At 34.7% G+C, this 21,366-nt stretch overlaps 1 protein-coding gene across 3 annotated transcripts in view; it reads left to right on the top strand.

The window, feature by feature from the left end:
* BMP2K (BMP2 inducible kinase) overlaps positions 1–21,366 on the top strand; it is a 127,215-nt gene that overhangs the window by 81,300 nt on the left and 24,549 nt on the right. For all 3 annotated transcript variants that reach the window (XM_027059033.2, XM_027059041.2, XM_027059020.2), the window contains exons 8-13: positions 4,445–4,548; positions 5,999–6,078; positions 10,169–10,329; positions 14,328–14,536; positions 15,888–15,986; positions 16,973–17,157. In XM_027059033.2, the coding sequence (XP_026914834.2) occupies positions 4,445–4,548; positions 5,999–6,078; positions 10,169–10,329; positions 14,328–14,536; positions 15,888–15,986; positions 16,973–17,157 (838 nt within the window). The remainder of the gene's footprint in view (positions 1–4,444; positions 4,549–5,998; positions 6,079–10,168; positions 10,330–14,327; positions 14,537–15,887; positions 15,987–16,972; positions 17,158–21,366) is intronic.

Genomic DNA, 21,366 nt, shown 5'->3' with positions numbered 1-21,366 from the left:
ACCACGGGGGTGACGATGACACTTTCTAGCATTCTGTGCCCATACATTCATTTTGTTTTTCCCTTTCAGTACAGTATTTGATAAATTACATGAGATATTCAACACTTTATTACAAAATAGGCTTTGTGTTAGCTGATTTTGCCCAACTGCAGGCTAACGTAAGTGTTCTGAGCATGTCTAAGGTTGGCTAGGCTAAGTTATGTTCAGTAGGTTAGGTGTATTAAATGTATTAATTAAATGTATTACATTTTTGACCTATAGTATTTTTAATTTACATTGGGTTTATTGGGATGTAACCCCATGTAAGTTGAGGAAGCTCTGTGATAATCTCCATAGGTTAACAGATAAAAATAACAAGTTAATGCTTAGAGTATTTTTGTTGTACAATCAGAGTGGGTGTTTCTCTTTTTAGCTTTTTTACTATAAGCGTAGTAAATAGAAGTCTTTGGGAGAGAAAAAGTGTCTTTATGAAAGGAAAACAATTGAGCAAGATTTTAAGCAGATAAATTCTTTTGAGACTTCTGTCCAAAGTATTTTCCTGTTAAATTTGTTGAGCTATTGGAGAGGCTGGTTTAACTTTTACTTAGGTTCAGGTGTGGATCTGTCATTTTGTATAACTTGAATGGGAATGACTTTATTTAGTTTTTGGGTTGAGTCTTTGGTGAAACCGTACTTTAACTTGGTTAGTGCTATAGCAGCAGCAGCTGCTGCTCCATCAGTTGTGCTTTTTGTTGGAATATGCATAGATGTTGTACTTTCCTGCACAAAGTTTGTTATAAACATAACTATTTCAGCTGCCTTGGGCAAGTGTTTTTTGTCTGATACTCCAGTTGGAAATACTGTGGTGGTCTGATCATACACTACCTTCAGTGCTCGGACTATTTTGTGTTCTCAGGGTGTGTTAGTAGTGTTTGTATCAATAGAGTCATGCAATTAAGAGGAACAGAGAAATAGCCTGTCATTTCCATGTGGCTAATGTTTTAAAAGTTGATCTTATATTTTCAGTAGAATCAAGGTCAGTGGGAATGTTCCATGATGATTCACATGATCACTTTAAATTGAGTAAACAAGGGTGTATTCTAACTTCTCTGCCCCCCCCCTCCTTTTTTTTGAACTCAAACACTTGATTAACCTTTGGATGAACTAGACACATATATTTCTTAATCAATCATTTCAGGAGCATATATTTGTAGATGATATGGTTTTGTTGTCTTTGAAGTAGGAATTACTAAAACACTACACTTGAGGTTTAGTTATTGTGAGAGAAAATGGACAAATTACTTAAAAAACGAAGTTGTCATTCTTAGTAGATATGCCTCATTGTTTAGCTAGATTAGAGCTGATACCTCTCTACTCCAGATTATATCATTCAGTAATCCAGGAGTACATTTTGCAACCCATTCTCTTGGACAGTTTGGGAAATTATATTATTTAAATTAAATGCTTAAAGATGCCTTATTGATTTTTTTCTTTTTAAATGGCTGATAATATCTAATATAAAAATGTTCAGAGATAAAAATATAGCCATGTTCTACCTATGGATTTCAGTCTTCTTATACTTTGAATTAGAATCAAGTCAGAGATGGGACACAGGAGCTCATCAGGTAAAAGTGTCAGCATCAGTACTAATAAAGCAGATTGCAGAATGAAATTTAGATCTGAAGGCAAATGGACCTGTTAATCTGTATTCAGTCCCCAAATTTACTTACACCTAGTGATAGGCAATGCTGGAAAGCCATAGACTTCCTCCCGAGAAGCACGCCATTTACAAAACATGGTTGCAGAGAGAATATAACATGTCCTGAGAATCGTTCTGAAAGAAAGAGTATCAGAGATTGATGAATGTGGGTGCTTATTTCTTTTTTCTTATCTAACAATTAGACAACTCACTGTCTTTTTCTTGGAGAGGAATGAGTTATAAAGTAGAGAGGTCACTAGTACAGTGGTTTTCAAACTGAGATCCATAGTAAAAGTTACATTTTAGTTATGACCTCATACACATACACACACGCGCACACACACACACACACAAAAACCAGGTTTCATGAAACATTGCTTATACTTACCATATTAATGCACTCTAATATTTTATATTCTATTTTATTAAAATAAATGATAGTCATGACCTTTTAAACTGATTTTATGTACCATGAATGGGATCAGTACAGTTAACAAACTTAAACTGACTTTAGTGGATGTAGTCCTACATGAAAACATGAGCCAGGTGTTAGATGTCCTTTTGTTTGCTTATAAAATGATATCAGCTTGGTTACTCACAGCTTGGTTACCTAATCATTAGGGGATGTTGTGCAGTGCCTAACTTGGGAGAGAGAATTACCTATAAAGACACTGGTTAGAGAACATGAAATCTCAAATTTATTTTCCCTTGCTTTTTATTACTAAGAAAGAAACTATATATAGGATTGCCTGAAGGATCATTCTTTTCTATTCTAGATACTTGAAAAGATTTTCCTAGATTAAGTCAGGCCAGAAAAGTATATTCTTGTGTCATACTTTTCTTTGCTTTCATAGAATTTCTTGTGCTGAAATGCAGTTAGGTGTTATGTCACTGATCATCATGGAAGGAATGACCCTTTGTCACTCACTGCGATTTCTTAAGGATATTGTTCACTCTGTGAGCCTTTTTTATAAAGACTCCAAGGAGAATTTACTTTTTGCTTTCAATATCAGGAATAGTGCTTTTTCTTAGTACCTGGTTTGTTTTCATACTAAGGATACTGTGATTCTTGTAATGGATCATGTTGCTCTATTTGTTTTGACAGCTAGAAAGTAGAGAGCTAAATTTTTGGCCTACATTTATAGGACCAAATCATATACAGTTTCTTTACTGACATCATTATCCTACATTTTTTTGGGAGGTGAGGGGCCCTCAGCTGTTACTTTTCTGTTCTAATTTTCTCATATATTTAAAAAATCTTATAGTTTTTTATGCCTTTTCAGGTCTATTATATATTTATATAAATATAAATATTATAATTTGCTACAGTTGAGATTAGATTTTAAAAGTGAAATAAACTTAATTGTTAGAATAGAAAAACAGAGTAAGTTTGTGAATTTGGCAGGTTTCTTGTGATTTGTTTGGTTTTTAAAAATTATATGAATAAGCATTTATTGTTAAAAGTGTTTAAATTTATTTTCATATCATGTACTATTATACTTTTAAAATATTTAACGTTTGTTGGTATCAAGAACAAATATAATTTTGGAGGATAAAATAAACTGTAGATTTCCCGAATCCTTTCTGGAATGAAGTTAAAGACAAACTAATAGTAAATATTTTTGGTTATTTCTATCTAACAATGGTGATAAAATAATAAAAAGTCAATTTTATAAGTGATATATGTTGGCCTTTTTAAGCATATAAAATCAAGTTATGTGCAGAGTATTTTTAAAACAGGGTTTAGAATTTCCTAAATCAATTTCTAAGTTTGTGGTTAGTGTCATTTTCTACACAACTGTGTTTTTAACCTATGCTGATCATGCTGTTGCAGATGTATTACACATTGTTCAAATGTTGCTTAAATTTGAAAGGACGATTTAATTCATTTTGATTTCTAATTTTAGTTTAGTCATTTTTATAGTTAGATTTTTCTATTTATAATTTTATTAGCAAATCTCAGATCTAATTGATGCTATACATATATTCCAAATAGATTTAAAAATGATTTGAACATTATAAGAATTTAGAGTTAATCAGTGAAACAGAGTTAGAACATGGAGGTGTTTTAACAAAATACAAATTTCTCAGTTATAGAATCGAGTATAAATGTCAGCCTTCTTGTGAACTTGTAAATTAAAAAGTCACCCAAGAAATAGTCAAGTGGTCATTTGGTTAGAAAAAAAGATCGTTTTGGTTAGACAAAAGGTCAGGTATTTCAAGCAGTGCTGTGAGGCTGGTGTGAAATCTGCTTATAATAGAGCCTTAGAACTCTGCTCATACTTCTGAACATGATGTGAATAGCATGTAGAAATAAGAAATATGGTGAATATTGTTAGCATCACTATGGGAAAAAAGAATGTTCTCGGAAAACTATATTGTCAACCCTGAACTACTTTTGTTAAATAGATTATAATGCACACAACTTACATTTTTTCTCTTTGATTCAGGATCCTTTGAAAATTAGGAGAGGTATTTTAGATAATAATGACAATAAGGACTTGTACTGTGGCTTTGGAACTTTCTTGAATAATTTCTCAGTTCACAAAACTCACGTTTTGTGTCACTTCGTGAGAAGAATATTAACATTTGTTCATGTCTAAAATAACAATTTCTATATTTTCTATAACATTAACAAACTTTACTAGAATCACTGATCTTAGAATGGAAAAAATATATGTATGTACCTTTTACTCTTTTAACATGCCCCTAAATAGCTTCTGTGTGTTCAGTGAAACTTCTTAACATTTTAATCTGTTCTTACAGGGTTCATGCTTGAACCAGATCCAGAACATAGACCTGACATATTTCAAGTGTCCTATTTTGCATTTAAATTTGCCAAAAAGGATTGTCCAGTCTCCAACATCAATGTAAGTAGTTTTTCAAGTAGGATATGAATTTAAAATCCCATATAGATAGATATATACATATAGATACATATACTTCCAGAATTATTTGTTTCATGACAAGTGGTCCGATAGTGTGTTTGTGATTAGTATTTTTGACAAAAAGTCATAATTGCCAGAAACTGTGTATTGACGTGCCCCGGGGAGCTACTGCAGACTTGGGGCACAGCGGGATATTTTTCCTTTTGAGGGACACACAGTGACATCTGTTTGACACAGCACAAATTAGTATTATTAAGTTGTTTGGGCCTATCATTTAAACAAACAAAACTATTAGATCTTTAGTTGGAGAGGGTCATGAAAACTTGCTGAGGCACTAAGCACTGGGTAAACTGAAATAAGTTTGGTTACCTTTGGTGTAGAGAGCATAGGTATTGTAAATGTAGAGACTTGGGTTCAGATCTGTCTTTATCAGTGACTGATTTTGTATATTTTGGGAAGTTACTTAATGTCTATTTTTTTTTCCGTCAAAGTAATAATTATTAGGATCACAAATAGTAAATGTAAAACCCTGTGCCGAGTCCATGGAAGGCGATGAGTTGATAATAGCTAATAAATACTATTTAGAGGTTTTGAATTATATTCAGTCTGCATAGTATACCTAACTATGTCAGATTAACTGTATGTGGCAAGTCTTTGCTAATTTTTAATAAAAGTCTAAACCCATCACTAATTTTAAGCCATTCTCAACTTTGTAAAAATCATTCTGGCTCTTGTTCTTATAGATGTCTCGGTATGTAAAACTTAGTCCATCCCACTAGAAAAATAAGGACGTTGATACTATTTCTTTTTGTTTTTAAGTCTCACTGTAATATATTCTCTGTTGATGCTGAAAATCAGGCAGGTCTAATATTATAGTCATGAAAGTAAATTCATTTGACATTTAACTGTGGATTTTTAGTTTTTCATTCAGCAAATATGCATTTGGGTGCCTACTGTAAGACAAACGTTCTATAGAGCATAAACAAGTCTTCTGCTCTTGTTTTCTAGACTTTTTACAAGCAGTGTCATGCAAATTATCTGCAGTATATAGAAATAGCACTTTACTCATATGCTTGGTGTTTGCTGCCTTTTCCAAAGTCATTTGGAAAATAGTCATTGATTTACAAATGTAGTATAATCCTTCTTTTTATCCAATATTTACCTATTTGTAAAGTGGATATATGATGATGTTCTGTTTATTTTCCAAGGAATTCTGTGGAACATGAATATTGAAAGTGACATTTGTGTAGAATGAAGTGGTATTTGCAGATTAGATCTGGCAAATATATGTGAATATTTTGTAGGTATCTGAGGTGAAAGTATTTCACAGACTGTACTTTTTAAGCTTAAGAGTGTATCTATAGCATTTAAATAAAACTTTCTGCAATTGAAATGAAAACCAAAATGAAAAGTTTTATTTTTTTCTTCGAAGAATTCTTCTATTCCTTCAGCTCTTCCTGAACCGATGACTGCTAGTGAAGCAGCTTCTAGGAAAAGCCAAATAAAAGCCAGGTAGGCAAAGCTGTGCTGAGATTTGAAAAGGCATTTTTTAAAAAAAGGGTATAGTTCTGATGTTTAATCCTAGCAAGTGTCATTGATTAAATATCATTTTTGCTTATACGCAAAAAAAATGTGTGTTCCTTACTGCATGTGATAAGGAGCTTAGATAACAAGTACAAAAGAAGCTTTCTTACTTTAGGGATGGAGTTTGACATCAGATTCACTTGAACTGCTCACCCTTAGCAATTAAGAAGTGGTTACGCAGCTAGTGATGTTACATTGGATCATTTTGGGGGTTATCATTATTTCATCACATGGGAACTCTAATTCATGAAATTTTATGTTTTGTGTTTGTAGCTGGTATTTGTTTTTAAGGAAAGAAAAAATAACAGGCAACTGTTTTAGAATATTCTAAATTTGTAATCAATTTTATATATTCTAATACATATTTAAAATATGTATTACTATGTATAATTTATAATGAATGGCTATAGTACTTGTTAGACTGGTAAAGAAGTTTTAAATTATCGTTAATAGTTTTTACTGTACTGATAAGTTTGACTTGTGTTATGTATGTTAAGATGTGTATCTGATCAATGATTGAATTAATGATTGATTTTTTTTCTTGCTTCTTTGAGTTTAAAACTTAATAAACAGGATTATATTTTAGATTATCAGACAGGTATAATATTGCAGTTGGGGACATTTCTTGGTCACAGCTTTTTTGGTACTGTATTTTACTTATGCAAAGATTTCATTTGACTGAAATACATAAAGTATATTTATTATGTACCTGTTGTTATATGCTAGATACAGATACTGTAAACCACAAAGTAAAAGGAGCAGTGTTTATTCTCAAGGAGCTCACATTCTAATGAAGACAGACAAGAAAAGAGTTACAACCTGATAGATAGCAGGCAACTAAGACTGGAGGAAGGGAAAGCTGGGAGCAGAGAAAACAGAAGGACAGAAAGAATCCTTTTGCCTTAACTTTTCATTGAGGGATGAGTAGTCAGTCACCTGGAGTGATGGGGAGTGAAACTGTAACAGGCAGGCACTTCAGGCAAGAAGAATGGCCTTTGTGAAACTGCAAGGCTGGAGTGTGAGGGGACATAGATGAGAGGGGTGGGAAATGGTAGGTAGATGCCAGTCATGAACAAATTTGTTTATATGTTATGCTCAGAAATTTGGACTTTGGCCTTTAAGCCAGTGAATTTTCAACTGGCAGTCAGTTCTACGATTTGTGACTTTGCTGTTAGATGTGTTATAATAATAAGTAATAAAAAATAATTTGCTATTTAGAAATTAAAGTATCATTTGTGAATGACTTCGTTTAAAAAAATATACCATCACTCTAAAAAAATCTTCATTTACTTGAATTTAAAATACTCTTTTGAGTAAGAGATGAAAGAGTAAAGTTGCATCTAACTTGCACGAATTCACTGTGACTGTCTTATCTATGACGTAGCTGTAGTTGGCAGCTGCTGTTACAGTTGAGTGGCAATTATGAACTATTGTAGGACTTGTCAGTTCAATTTTATTTTATTGGTGTGTTTTTAATAATTATTTTGTCAACGATGAAATCTGTAAGAAAGCAGATATAGATTTTTAAAAAAACATGACTCAACTGAACAAGAATGATGTTTTGAATATCTTTTCACCATGACACAAGTCATAGCTATACAATTATAACCTAATGAAATAGTTAATGCAGCTAAAATTCACAGTACTATTCATATTATGTCAAATCCGTACCTGACATTAAAAATTAGGTTCCTTGGTGCTTATTGGTCAATAATATAAATTTACTCTTTATTGATATAATCAGTAAAGAACTTGAAAAAGTTTAAATGTGTCTAAAACATAGTCTTTTTCATGTCAAAGGCTTATCAGTGGGGAGGGGTGATTGGAGAAATCTTTAAATACCATTATTTACGTGTTTCAGAGCTTTTATGAATACTGTCGATCTGCCCGGCCTTTACTATGTGGCATGTTTTGCTTTACTTCTTAAAAGCCCCTTTCTATTTCCCTGAAACCTGCACCTGCTCTTGGGACTGTTAAACATTTGAGACTTCTGTGACTTGCATCTAAAAGTGGAAAAGTTGAGAATCACTGTCCTGCCAGATGGAAACACTGAAGTATTTTAAGAGGAGAGAGTGTGTGTTTTAGGAAGATTGTTCAGGTGATAGGAAGGAGGAGGAAAAGAAAGGAAGCAGAGAAAACAGCTTTGTCTATTGTAATAGTGCAGATGAGGCTGCACAGTAGTGTTGATACTAATGATTACTCAGTCTTTCCTTTTAGTCACGTTTGTGTTTTCATATTGCCTAATCTGCCCAGGCATTTTCTTCCCATTGCTTCATACAGAATGCTTCATTTCTTTTTCACTGTCTAATGAAAGCATATTTATTTTTTATTCTCCAGCGCCTACCTGAAGCCTTTCTAGCCAAATTAGGTAAAAAGGTGGAATTATTCCTCTGTGAAACTCTTGACAGTACTAGCTTGGCACTAATTATATTTACTGACTTCTATTTTACTGTATGTTGATGAACATGTGTCACATCTTCCTAGGTATACTGTAAATTCTTTGAAGACCGGGTATTCTGCCATGTTTGCTGGATAGCAGTAATCGTATGATAGATGTTGGTACATGGGTAAAATTAGGCAGCAGTAGACTAAAATCTGCAGACCTTTTAATTTGTTTTTTGGAAGTTTGCTATGCTCATGTATGTTGTGAATCTCTATAGAGCAGTTTATAACAGGAACAAGGCAGGGTAGGGCCTGGCCTCTACTATCTTAATAAAGAATGGATAGACAGATAGAAAGATAGTGTAGAATATACAGTCCCCAGATTACTTGAATTTAGAGACTTCAGCATTGGTTTTAGTGCCATATCCGTAATTTGAACTCAGTAAATACTTGATTATCATTAAAATGAGATATAACTGGTTTTATATATACATATATATATGTATATATAAAACTTCATTGCCTTTTAGTTCAGTTTTCCTGTAACTTGTACCATAACCCATCCCATCTAAAACATGTTATTTTTAGAAAACAACACACATATAATGTATTTCTACTATTTTCCACAATCTTTTGATTCAAATTCACTTCTTTTTAGAAAGATCGTTGAGAGGGCTCCCTCTTGTGGCACATACAGATATAAGAAAGAACTGTAGATGTACAGTTATTGTACATAGGACTTTCTCCAAATGCATGCAGCAGATACATATTTGATAAATCATGTATGCAAACTTTTTAAGTACCAAATAATTTGAAAATGTGTTAAGAGAACTTGGTGAAGAGATTTTATGTCAATCATGTTGAAAAGTAAATCAATAACTCTATTAAAAAGTACTTGAAGTTTGTACTGAATTTGTAGAAAAAAATAAGTTGATAAATATATAAGTTAAAGATTTTCCCTGGCTTTAAAAAAAATTTTTTTTGGAAAGAAAATGTCTGTGTCTTTTAGTGTCTCTTGTTTTCAAACCTATGCTTACCACTTTGACCTCCTGTGTCTGTGGCCTAAACTAAGTCCTAGTGGGAAGAGTTTTATATGATTTCTATTCACTGTTGTTAAGTAAAGCATAAAGATCCAAGAAGTTGAATGTGAGCAGATGGCTCCACCTGCTGAAAATTTGGGCCCCTTTTTGTTTCACATGCCCTAGAGCGCCATCTTTTTGTTCTTGGGCCTAGAGCCTAAGGTAAGGGAGGCTGTTGTTTGTATCTTGTTTTTATTTTTCTGACTGGTTCACAGAGCTGGCTCTTGATTTGGTCCAGAACCTTATGAGAAGGTTTATGTTTTGTGTCTGCTACTTCATTTCCTTAAGAGCAATCCTGTATTCTTTATCTACCAGCTTCAATGGCAGACTGTGAATGGTAGCATACTGAGTTAAGGAAAATGGCTAGGTTTATTTTATTTACTTTCCTATCTTTATTAAACATTTAATACTTGGGAATGAGACAGGAAGAGGCCGAGAGGACTAATATCATCAGTAATAATTAAAATGCATCTGTTGAAATAGATGCTTTATAGGACAAATAGTAAATTAGAAATACTGCCAGTATTTAGAATGAAATGTGTATTTTTCTGTTGTAGAATAACAGATACCATTGGACCAACAGAAACCTCAATTGCACCAAGACAAAGACCAAAGGCCAACTCTACTACTGCCACTCCCAGTGTGCTGACCATTCAGAGTTCAGCAACACCTGTTAAAGTCCCTGTTCCTGGTGAATTCGGTAGCCACAGACCAAAAGGTAATAGCAGCCCTGCCAACCTTGTCACCTGTACAGTTAGCTTAAATCTTATGGCTTGATATTCCTAGGAATATAAATTATTGGCAAACTTACTATTGTGAAGCATATAACTTAATGCTTTAAGAAACTTTCTACTGATGTCTGATAAACTCAACTAGTTTTTCCTAAAGTTGTAGGCAAAAGTAGTAACATACTGGTAATATAGAAGTATGGTATAAAATGCTTTCAACTTGCTTATCCATAGAGTCATCAGCTAGTAGGGTTTGAGGTTGATAATAAAGTTCTAAGAGTATGGAAAATTCTGTATTGTATTGGAAAGGAGGAAGTTGAAACTTTAGCCTTAAAAAGTTATATGTCTTTCCGCTGCATCTAGAACCTTGGCAGAGGCATCTAGCTTAGGTCGTGTGGACATTACGACACAGAAACCTGTCTTCTCATCTGATTTTGAGACTTGTTTTTCTAATCTAAAACATCCTCAAAGCATTATGGTGCAGTGTAGTACCTAAAGAAATTTTTTCCTCAAGGAAATATCCCTAATATTAGCTAGTAAACTTGTTCTCTCATGGGTCTGGGGATATAACTTGAAGCCCCATCTTAAGAAAACCCTGTTTTACATTTTATTTCATGATTTAGCTATTTTGTTTTAATTTTAAAATGTTTTCATTTAAGATGTTTTCAATTGGTATGCTCTAATGGTTAAGAGCCCACCAGTTTGAGTCTCATGAACCTGAATTTGAGTTCTGTTTTTCCCATTTCTTAGTAATATATGTTATAAAAATTTTGGTACCTATTTGATAGGATTGCTGTGTGGATTAAATAACTGCTTAATATAATCCCCTGTCCTTATGAAATGTTAAATATTAGCTACCACTATTACTGTTAGGTGTATATTCAGGGGAGATAATGTTAATGTTACCTGACACGTTGCTGCTTACTCCTGTCATGTCACTCAGATGGCCGTTCCATGGAAAAGAGAAATTAGGGGAAGTTGAAGCCTTTTGTGTCTGTTTCTTAGCCTCACTGTTCTCTTTTGTAAAATGGGAATAACACCTATTTTTCCTGTTATAAAGAATAAATGACAAGGTGTGTGCTATCTGGAAGTTTCTGTTTCATAGTAAGCATTTAGTGGGTTTTTTTTTTTTTTTTTTTTTTTTTTTTTTACCATTTTGGGTTCGAGATCTACTAGTCTTCTCTATGATGTATCAATGCCCTCCAGCCAAAGACCACTTAGAACACACTTGTATTTGAATAAATTTGGTTTATTACTCACATATCATGGGAATCTGTGGTGGTGTCTCAGTAAGATGGAGCTTGAAAAGACTTATTGAAGGATTTGGGCTTGTTTTAGGTAATTCTGGTGGAAGCTTGAAGAAGGTGGGGCTTTGCTCTGGATTGAATGCTGTCAGGAAGCCGGGGGTATGATGTTATTAGGTATCTTAATAAATCTTACTTCTCTAGAAGGAGGGGAGCTAAAGTTCCAGCTAGATAGAAGCAGTAGTCAGCCCTATTCACCAGGACAGGGAGAGGTTTGGTCATTTTTGTGGTTGTTTCTGATTTTGTCAGGATTCGGTCCCCTTGTCCTGATCTACCATGGTCACAGGAAGCCTTGTCTGATGTTAGTGTTCTGTGAAATTGTTGTTTATTAGGAGAACACCAAGTCTAGCTGTGAAGGTCGGGCCTGCTCCTATAGCAGGGACAGCATTTCTTTTTGTCATGCTTCCAGCTTAAGTTGGAAACATAATACTCCTTTTTCCCCCCCATAGTGCATCTTTTAACTTTTCCCCCCATTAAATATTATACAAGAAGTGACACTTAAATATATTCTTTTAAAATATTCAGCACAGTAGTTTTCGGGGAAAAATGTAAAAGTCTCCGTTATTTTTTCTGTAGAGTAAACGAGCAATAGGTTAGTATGCTTCTCAGGGTCCTTTTTTATGTTTTTGCATGTTCATATATAGATACAAATAATTTATGTTGTGTTTAGCATAAGTAGATTCTTACCATACATAGTTCTCTGCAATTTGATTTTTTTTTTTTTAACTCCTACAGTTAGGAGAGCTTTGCACATCAGTGCATATAAATCTACCATGTGTATTTTAGTAGGTAGATGATGTTCTGTAGTGTGAATGTATCATAGCTTATTAAACCATTTAGGTTATTTCCAGTATTGGTTGTTATTAAAAGTATTGTGGTGGACATCCTTATAACAGACTCTTTTGATTTCCATGTTAGAGTATTTTTTCTGAGGAAGATATTAAAAGGTATACTCATTTAAAATTTGTCAGATTGCCATCCAAAAAGACTTCAAAAATTCACACTCAACAACAGTGTCCTTTGATTCCTATCCTTGCCAACACTTGATAGTATTGGTTTTTTAGAATGTTTCCCTGTTTATAAGTGAAATATCTTTGTTTTTATTTTAATATTCCTGATTAATACAACGTTTCAGTCTACTGGCCGTTTGTTTTCTCCTGGATTATCTTTTGTAATTTTCTGTGAGATTGTTTTGCTTTTATTTATTTATTTTTTTATTGCCCTGAAGATTTGATTTTTCTATATTCTGAGTATTAGTTCTTTGCTAAATATATTGTAAATATTTTCTTATAGTTTGTCTTTAATTTTACCGGTGATTCCACTTAACTTCTCTGAGCCTTAGTTTTATCATTTGCAAACTGGGCAATAATTAGTATGACGATTTAATGATATACTTGAAAGCATTGTTTCCATGTAGGATTGCTGTGATGTTTATGATTTCTCTGGTGCTCTGTGGCTTTGGCTAGAGAACCAGGGAACTTCCTTTAGATTGCTGTCACTAACGTGAAGTCACAGTTTGTGAGGTGAAAGGTGAGCCTCGTGAGTTATTTTATGATGATTGCTGGTGTAACTGGGCTTCACTCACAGCCATAATGTTCTACAGTTAGACATCAAGGTCCTAAAAGACGAATAACGCTGAGGAGCTTAACTTTTCAGTACTCTACTAAGTGGGAAGAAATACACTTAAAAGGCTAATTAATGGTGGTTATGTCTGTGTGGTACAATTATGGTTTTAATTTTATTTTGCATATTTTTATAAATTCAAAAATAATTGCAGTCAACATGCATTTTCTTATAATTGGGAGAATTAGAATGTTACAAAACTATTTTCATAGACGTGTGTTATATTTAAGGCCTAGGAAGTTTAAAGATATTGGTGAAAAAGAATCTCCCTCTCCTTCCTTGCACTCTTCCTCTTTTTCCCCCTTAGGAATATATAGCTGCATTTGAATTTATGGTAACTCATTGGAAGAGACTACAGAAATTATAGTATATCACATTTCTTCTTTTTGATGTTGTGTGTCTCTTTCTCATAATTCCAAAGTTTATTTATAGGATTTGCCTTGGGTAAAATTTATGAAGCTTATAAATAAATATCCATTTAGGAGACAGTATTAATAGATTCACTAAGCTAGCATTTATTGAGCATCTCTTATAAAAAAGATTCCTTAAGGCATTAACAGATCAATAAGTCATCATCCCATCCACCAGGGACCCTAGTTAGGAAATAGCCATGAAAACAATATGTGAGGGCCGAATGAAATGTTATAAACTGAGTGGAACTATTAGATAAAGGAGCAAGGAAGAGAGATTTGAGCTAAACTTTGAAGGATAAGAAGAATTGCAGTGGGTGGCAAGTGGCATTGTAGACGGAGAGAATCATATTGGCCAAGACACAGACCTATGCCAGTGTATGTGATAGTTGAGAAGCAAGAAAGAAAGGATGTGGCTGGTGTGTTGACAGATATGAAAGAAGTGTTTCTAAGATGTTGACTTGGGCAGAGTTGTATTTAAGATTACAGTAAATAATCCCTTTGGACTCTATGCATATGGAAGTTTCTGTGTTACAAAATAAGGATATAAATGCCTTGGTAATGTTACTGAAATGAGTGTTTAGAAATCCAGCCATTTTGTTGAAGTCTTGAGTGTGTTAACCTATGTTTCACATGGAAACCACTTTTTAGGAGCACCGAGACCTGGAAATGGCCCCGAGATTGTATTGGGTCAGGGTCCCCCTCAGCAGCCTCCACAACAGCATAGAGTACTTCAGCAGCTACAACAGGGAGATTGGAGATTGCAGCAACTACATTTACAGCATCGCCATCCTCACCAGCAGCAGCAGCAGCAGCAGCAGCAGCAGCAGCAGCTACTTCAGGATGCCTACATGCAGCAGGTAATTCTTTGGTTACTGTGGATACGGGAGTAGTGTTGTGAAATTCATGTGGCTGTTGAGTATCAGGGAGTTCCCTTTCATACACTGGGCACCTTCATTTCTGGGTCCAAGTGAGCACTTTGCCCAATTTCCTGATTATTTTAGTTGCAGTCTGTGAGATTCTTAAGAATATTCTCTTGAGAGGCACCTGGCTGACTCAGTCGGTTAAGCGTCCAACTCTGGGTTTCAGCTCAGGTCCTGATCTCATGGTTTGTGAGTTTAAGCCCTGCGTCGGACTCTGCGCTGACAGCACGGAGCCTGCTTGGGATTCTCTGTCCCCCTGCGCATGTTCTCTCTCTCTGTCTCAAAATAAATAAACTTAAAAAAATAACATTAAAAAAAGAATATTCTGTTGAAATAGATTGAAATCATGGCTTTATGAAGCCAAAAATGTTCAGTCATTGGACATTATGAATAAACATGGCTGTTTATGGTGAATGTTATCTTTTTCAGGTTATATTTTGAGTTGAGAAACAGATTTATAACATTATTACTGGAAGGGTGATAATTTAGGCTTTCAGAAGTAACATTATCTTGGGATTTTGTTCTTTTTGCTTTTTTTTTTTTTTTTTGGCCAGGGTGAGAGGGAGAGAGAGAGAGAGAGAGAGAGAGAGAGAGTGAGAGTGTGTGTGTGTGTGTGTGTGTGTGTGTGTGTGTGTGTGTGTACGAGTGGCGTTTAGAGTTGGAAGGGACATAGGAAAAAATGACCTTACGTTCTATTCTGCCCTTTGCCTCGTTAGGACCTACAAATTTCTAGTTTCACTAAACTATTTCAAATTTAATGACTTGTCACAATCATCCTTCCATCTTTTCTGAAATGTTTTTGAGCCTATTAAACGCATGGCACTTCTCATGGATGTCTCATCTTCTGGTCTTGACTGATAGACCCAGAGCGGAACATAGTTAAGTAGACAGTGCCATTGGATGGCCAGAAGATATCATTGAAGGGAAGATGGAGGAGATTAGGAATTTACTATAGTGGGTCATGGATACAAACTAGGGTTTTCATTAATTAGTAAATGTGTTTGGGTTTAGTTTTCTTCCAAACATCCTTAAACTGTGCTGGGAATAGTTTTAGTTGAATCTGTTATGTTTCATTGATACTTTTGAAACCCAGTTCCAATAAGCATGTGTAAGTTGTAGTCCTTTACTGACTGTAGCTATTTTACTTTGGTATTTGGACCACTAGTACCCATAGTTATGATGTTAAGATCAGTACTAAAAAAAAAAAGCAAAACAAAACAAAAAAAACAACTATGGCACAAAAAAGGCACAAGTAATATTGATGAGTTTCTTTGTTTTTTCATTGTAGTATCAACATGCAATGCAGCAGCAACAGATCCTTCAGCAACAGTTTTTAATGCATTCAGTGTATCAGCCGCAACCTTCTGCATCACAGTATCCTGCAATGGTAAATGTTACATAATTTGTAGAAATTTCTGAGAATACATTCCACTGTTGGAATTCACAGTATAAATGGTATTATTCAGAATTTAATTATTCAAAATTAACCCAAGTAGGTTAATGAACACATTTTTTTTTTAGTTTTATTTTTTATTTTTAAGTTTATTTTTGCAGGGGGAGGAGCGGAGAGAGAGGGAGAGAAAGAATCTCAAACAGGCTCTCCTGGCACAGGGCTCAATCTCATGAACAGCGAGATTGTGACCTGTGCTGAAATCAAGAGTCGGACCCTTAACTGACTGAACCACCCAAGTGCCCAATACAGTGTCAACAAAGCCATTCGTGTGTTCCAAAGCAGTTTTACATTGGTTTGAACTGTAGCACCTGAATTTGGCACGTTGTAACTGACGGATGGTATTTTTCTCTTATCTCATGGTATAAAGGAAATGATCTGTTTCCCATGATCTTTTGTCATATGTCTCTTTCATTTGGCACATATCTGTTGAATAAAAAAAGAAACCCAAAGGAAAATTGCATTTACTTCAGAGAATAGTGTGACTTTAAAAATTTTTTATAGCAACTGCTGTTCTAGTGACTGTAAGCTACTCCATTGTCTTTTTCTTAAACTATTCAAGTGAGGAATTTGAATCCTGCCAAGAGAGCCAGGCTTTACAGCTTTTTTTTTTTTTTTAATTGAGGTATAATTGACATAACATTATATTAGTTTCGGGGGTAAATGTAATGACTTGATATTTGTATATTTTGCAAAATAATCACCATAATACATGCAGTTAAACAGCTTCTTAAATAGACTTATTTTATCTTGCTGAGGTATTCCAGTAGCAAGCTGCTCCTTCATATATAAATTGTTTTTCAGGCTTCTGATTTTGTTGCCAACATGAAAAGGAAGGAGCAGAGTAACTAGGTGCGATGCTGACTGTGCTTTAGTGACCTGGAGCAAGTGCTGTTTTGTGTAACAGGCGTTTCTTGTTTCAGATGCAGCAGTACCAGCAGGCTTTCTTGCAGCAACAAATGCTAGCTCAGCATCAGCAGCCTCAGCAACAGGCGTCTCCTGAGTATCTTACCTCCCCTCAAGAGTTCTCACCGGCCTTAGTTTCCTACACTTCATCACTTCCAGCTCAGGTTGGAACTATAGTGGACTCCTCCTACAGTGCCAATAGGCAAGTGTTTTTCCGTTGAATGCAAAAGAAATTATTGTGGAAGTGGGTGTACATGTGGAGTGGAGTCACTATGTGGCTCCTGAAGTACTCCAGAGTCCATGTCTCTGCAAAGTCCCCCTTTTTGTCTTACACATCCTCTCTTTCTGTCCCTGTGCATCCCCATCCTTCCTTGCATTTCCATTAGTTAAGTCTGCTGATTGCTATTTGCAAGGTAAGGCTTAGGCAATATCCAGCAGCATTTAAGGCTAAGGAAATTAGTGGCTTATATGTTAAGACATTCTTTGTAATGTAAATAGAAACAAAACCCTGACAAGCTACTTTAATATTTTAAAAAAGTAATTCTTGTAGACAAGTTAATTTAGCTTTTTCTCCTTATATATTATTGCTTTGAATTAATTAGATAATATTTACCCACAGATTGCCTAATTTGGTTTACTTTAAAGAGGTACAAAAAATAGTAACATGTCATTTGGTTCTTTTTTAAGATAAGAAGTATAAGGTTATTGTTACTACAGCCTTGTACATTTTGGTATTCAGATACATTGGTTAGTAGTTATTTTTCCAGGATAATTCATATTGAAAACATTACAGTAAACTAAAGAACGGTGGCATAAATGTTTTCAAACTCAGATTTGAATTGGGGAGTGCTTCAGGATTTTGTAATGAAAAAATCTCTTGGCCATTATGAATACTTCCCAGTATTTCTGGATACATAGAAGGAAGTAGTTGTTAGAACTTTGGTTACTGGAACACTAAAGAAGTTCTCCTACAACACTATTTAAGGATATGATCATTAGCTGGGAAAAGGTATCTGCAAGCTTTGGCTAGGATTTGGGCATGAGAAATATCACTGAGCATGTCAAGAGAGGAATAAAGTATACAGTTTGCTGTAGTACACCTCCCAGCCTGTGTGTGTGTGTGTGTGTGTGTGTGTGTGTGAGAGAGAGAGAGAGAGAGAGAGAGAGAGAGAGAGAGAGAGAGAAGGAGAGAAAGAGGGAGAGAGAGAGGGAGAGAGAACAAATGGATTTATTGAAGTGTTTTCCTAAATTAAAAATTGAGGTGCATGAATTAGGACAAGTATGCAGAGCAGGGCATAAGATCAGAGGCTGGTTTAAAGATGCAGATTGGTATTTGCCAAACCATTTGTTATTTGCCTACTCTGGTTACAGTTTTTTGATTTAATCACATACCATTTTTGTCTCTAATAAATTAATAGCATTATTGCAAATAATAGCATTAAAACAAATCATATTAAACATTTTAAACATATTAAAACTACTAAAATCTATGAAACATAAGTACTAATCTGTTACATTTACAAAAAAGATATACCTAAAAAATAAGTCCCCTAGGGATAAGAATGGAATAGTTTTATTCTTTATTAAAAATAGGATATTCTCCTCAGTATTGTTTAGTTTAAGATACTGATGAGATTTATATTAATTTTTTTTTACTTTTGATGTTAATGAGCATAAAAAATGTCAGTTATATCGTGTGTGTGAGTGTGGGTATATATAGTATATATATTATGTATACTTTGTATTCTAAAGGATTGCCAACCTTTGGAAACAAAGGTTTGTCACTGATGAGAATAGATTCCTGCATTGAAAATCTGTAGGAGAAAGTTCTTGTTAGTGTTCCATTGCATGTGTACTATCTAAACTGATTAGTTATAAAGGATGATGAGTATCTAAAGATATGAGGCCCAGGTAAGCATGCAGGGTGCTGAAAGCTATGACTTGTAGCTCACATAGCATTGCCTACTTAAATCTCATCTCCAGTGACACTGTTTATAGAATCACAGGTGTGATGTGTTTGGGAATTTTTTTTTTTTCCTAATTTCTGTGTAACTTTAGAAAAAAAAAATTGGTTTATCATCAAAATCCTCTGCATACTCCAGTTTGGGAAATATTGAATTGGATATCTGTGAAAGTGCATAAGACTCGTTTTAACTCCATCCCTGTGAAATTATGTATTGAGGGAGATGGGAGGTTGGAGCAGGAAAGGGTAATGGTTAAATAGGTAGAAACAGTTACATACTTGGCAAATATGAGCACTAGTTTCCCAGAGGAACAATTCAGTTGCACTTGGGGCCTTAATGTTACTTTGTTAATATTTCCATTTAATATCAATCTTTACCAAAGATATGTTGAATATAATATCTTAACAATTTAAAAGGTCATCTGTAAGCAAATATTCCTGCTTATAACTAGGTCAGTAGAAGGTGAGAATTGGGTTAAATGTTTGGCTCTAAATGTATAAGAGATGTTTGAGTAGAAGATAAGAAACCGGGTAGTTCCTTAGACAAAGGGAAAGGTCAGTATCTTGGTTAGCATGATTATTTCCTTTACCACTTAATCTGCTAAAATTTCTACTCTTCCATTGTGTTGATATATCTTTAGTATGGCTATTGAAGAGTGTTACCATGATGTATTCAAATAATAGTGACATAAACATCAACACATATATTATTTTACTTTTTATGGTAAATTGCCCTGTTGTATTAGTTATTTGTTGCTGCATAATAAATTACCCCCAAATTTAGTGTTTTAAAACAATGATAAACATTTGTGATCTCATACACTCTTTAGATCAGGAATTTCGGAGTGGTTTAGCCCTATGTTTATGTCAAGGGAAGGGTCTCTCATGAGGGTACAGTTAAGATGTTTGCCTGGACTTGCAGTCTGCTGAAGGTTTGGCTGGTGCTGGAGGATCTTTTCATAAGATGGCTCACTCAACATGGCTTAGGGCAGGAGCCCTTTGTTCTCTGTCACATGGATCTTTCCAAAAGGTTGCTTAAGTATTCTTTTTGGCAAAGCCAAAGACTGTTTTGAATAAAGAATTATTTGTTCTGGTTTGTTCAAGAGCAAATGGTCCAAAAGAGAGGGCAAGAAAGAACCTGTGATGCCTTTTATGATCTAGTCTCAGAAGACACACTGGTCCTTCTCTGCCATATTTCATTTGTTGGAATTGAGTCACTAGATCTAACCCAATATTCAAGGGCAGGGTAATTCGATTCTGTGCTTTGAAGGGAGGAGTGTCCAAGAACTTGTAGATGTATTTTAACACCTATTTAAACCATTGGTTAAGGTGACACGCCTCATTGATTTATAGTCTACCAAGAAGAATCAATGAAATCATCCAAAGAACATCAAGAGGAGGATAGGGATAGGGAATCAGAAAGTTCTCAAAGGGATCATTGGCAGGCAGGAGGGAGAACACCTATTTCTGTTTGAGTTCTAGCCTCTCTGATTTGTGTTTCAGGGGCTCTGAAAGTCCTTGAAGGCAGTTTTGGAATTAGTATGAGATTCTGTCATGTGGAGGCAGGCTTAGATATTGGCAGTTGATGCGTTCCCACCATGAGTTCAAAACTGAATTATATTTGATTTTAAGATAGCTAAGTCATATTTACTAAAAAAGACTATCTACTTGTTGGTAAATTACTATGTTTTTGTCTAGCTTTCAGTAAGTGTTTACACATTCCTTTCTTGGCTTAGCTATACTGTACAGGCTTGGACTAGGGGACTAAATGGGCAACTTTTGCCCTCTCTTTTCAAGATCTGAGTGGTGGCAGTGGAAGTAAGCTCCCAAGGGGAGAGTGTATTTAGGGAGATGAGTCAAGGCTTGCAAATTTGAGGTACTTTTTTAGAAATGCATGGAGATTCTCCCTCCATTACCAATGTTAGAATATCTGGACCTGAATTTTGAAACAAATGTGACAACTTTGTTACATTGCCTTGTACCTGTGGTATATTTCCAGGCTGGGGTGACTGACAGGTACCAAGGGATTGTCAGGTTAAGAAATCTTTACATTCTCACCTTCTTTTAAAAGCCAAAAGGCCTATTAGATAACTTTCATAAAACCAGTGGTCCCAAGCTCCAGCTATGTAGATACTTTAAATACCATGAGTTATTTATTAAGTAGAAAACAACCGTCATCTAGTTCTAGCTAATACATAAAGCAGTCCTAACAGTTCGTGTTTTCTTGGTAGCTGTGTAGAGAATGCCTTTGTCAAAAGGAAAATTATTGTGGTGTTCTCAACATAACCAGGGCATAAGATCATATTCAATAGTGATTTTAGAGTGATACTGTTTGACATGGCAACTGATTGTCACTTTAGGGCTGTTTGCTATGATGATCATAATATTTATTGAGTGCTGATTTCTTTTTCTAGATACCGTTCTTTTTGTTGTATATGTATTAACTAA

Source organism: Acinonyx jubatus, chromosome B1 (genome assembly GCF_027475565.1).
Source record: "Acinonyx jubatus isolate Ajub_Pintada_27869175 chromosome B1, VMU_Ajub_asm_v1.0, whole genome shotgun sequence".
NCBI lineage: Eukaryota > Metazoa > Chordata > Mammalia > Carnivora > Felidae > Acinonyx > Acinonyx jubatus.
The sequence above is the reverse complement of the archived record's forward strand: the minus strand, read 5'-3'. Positions and strand labels throughout refer to the sequence as shown.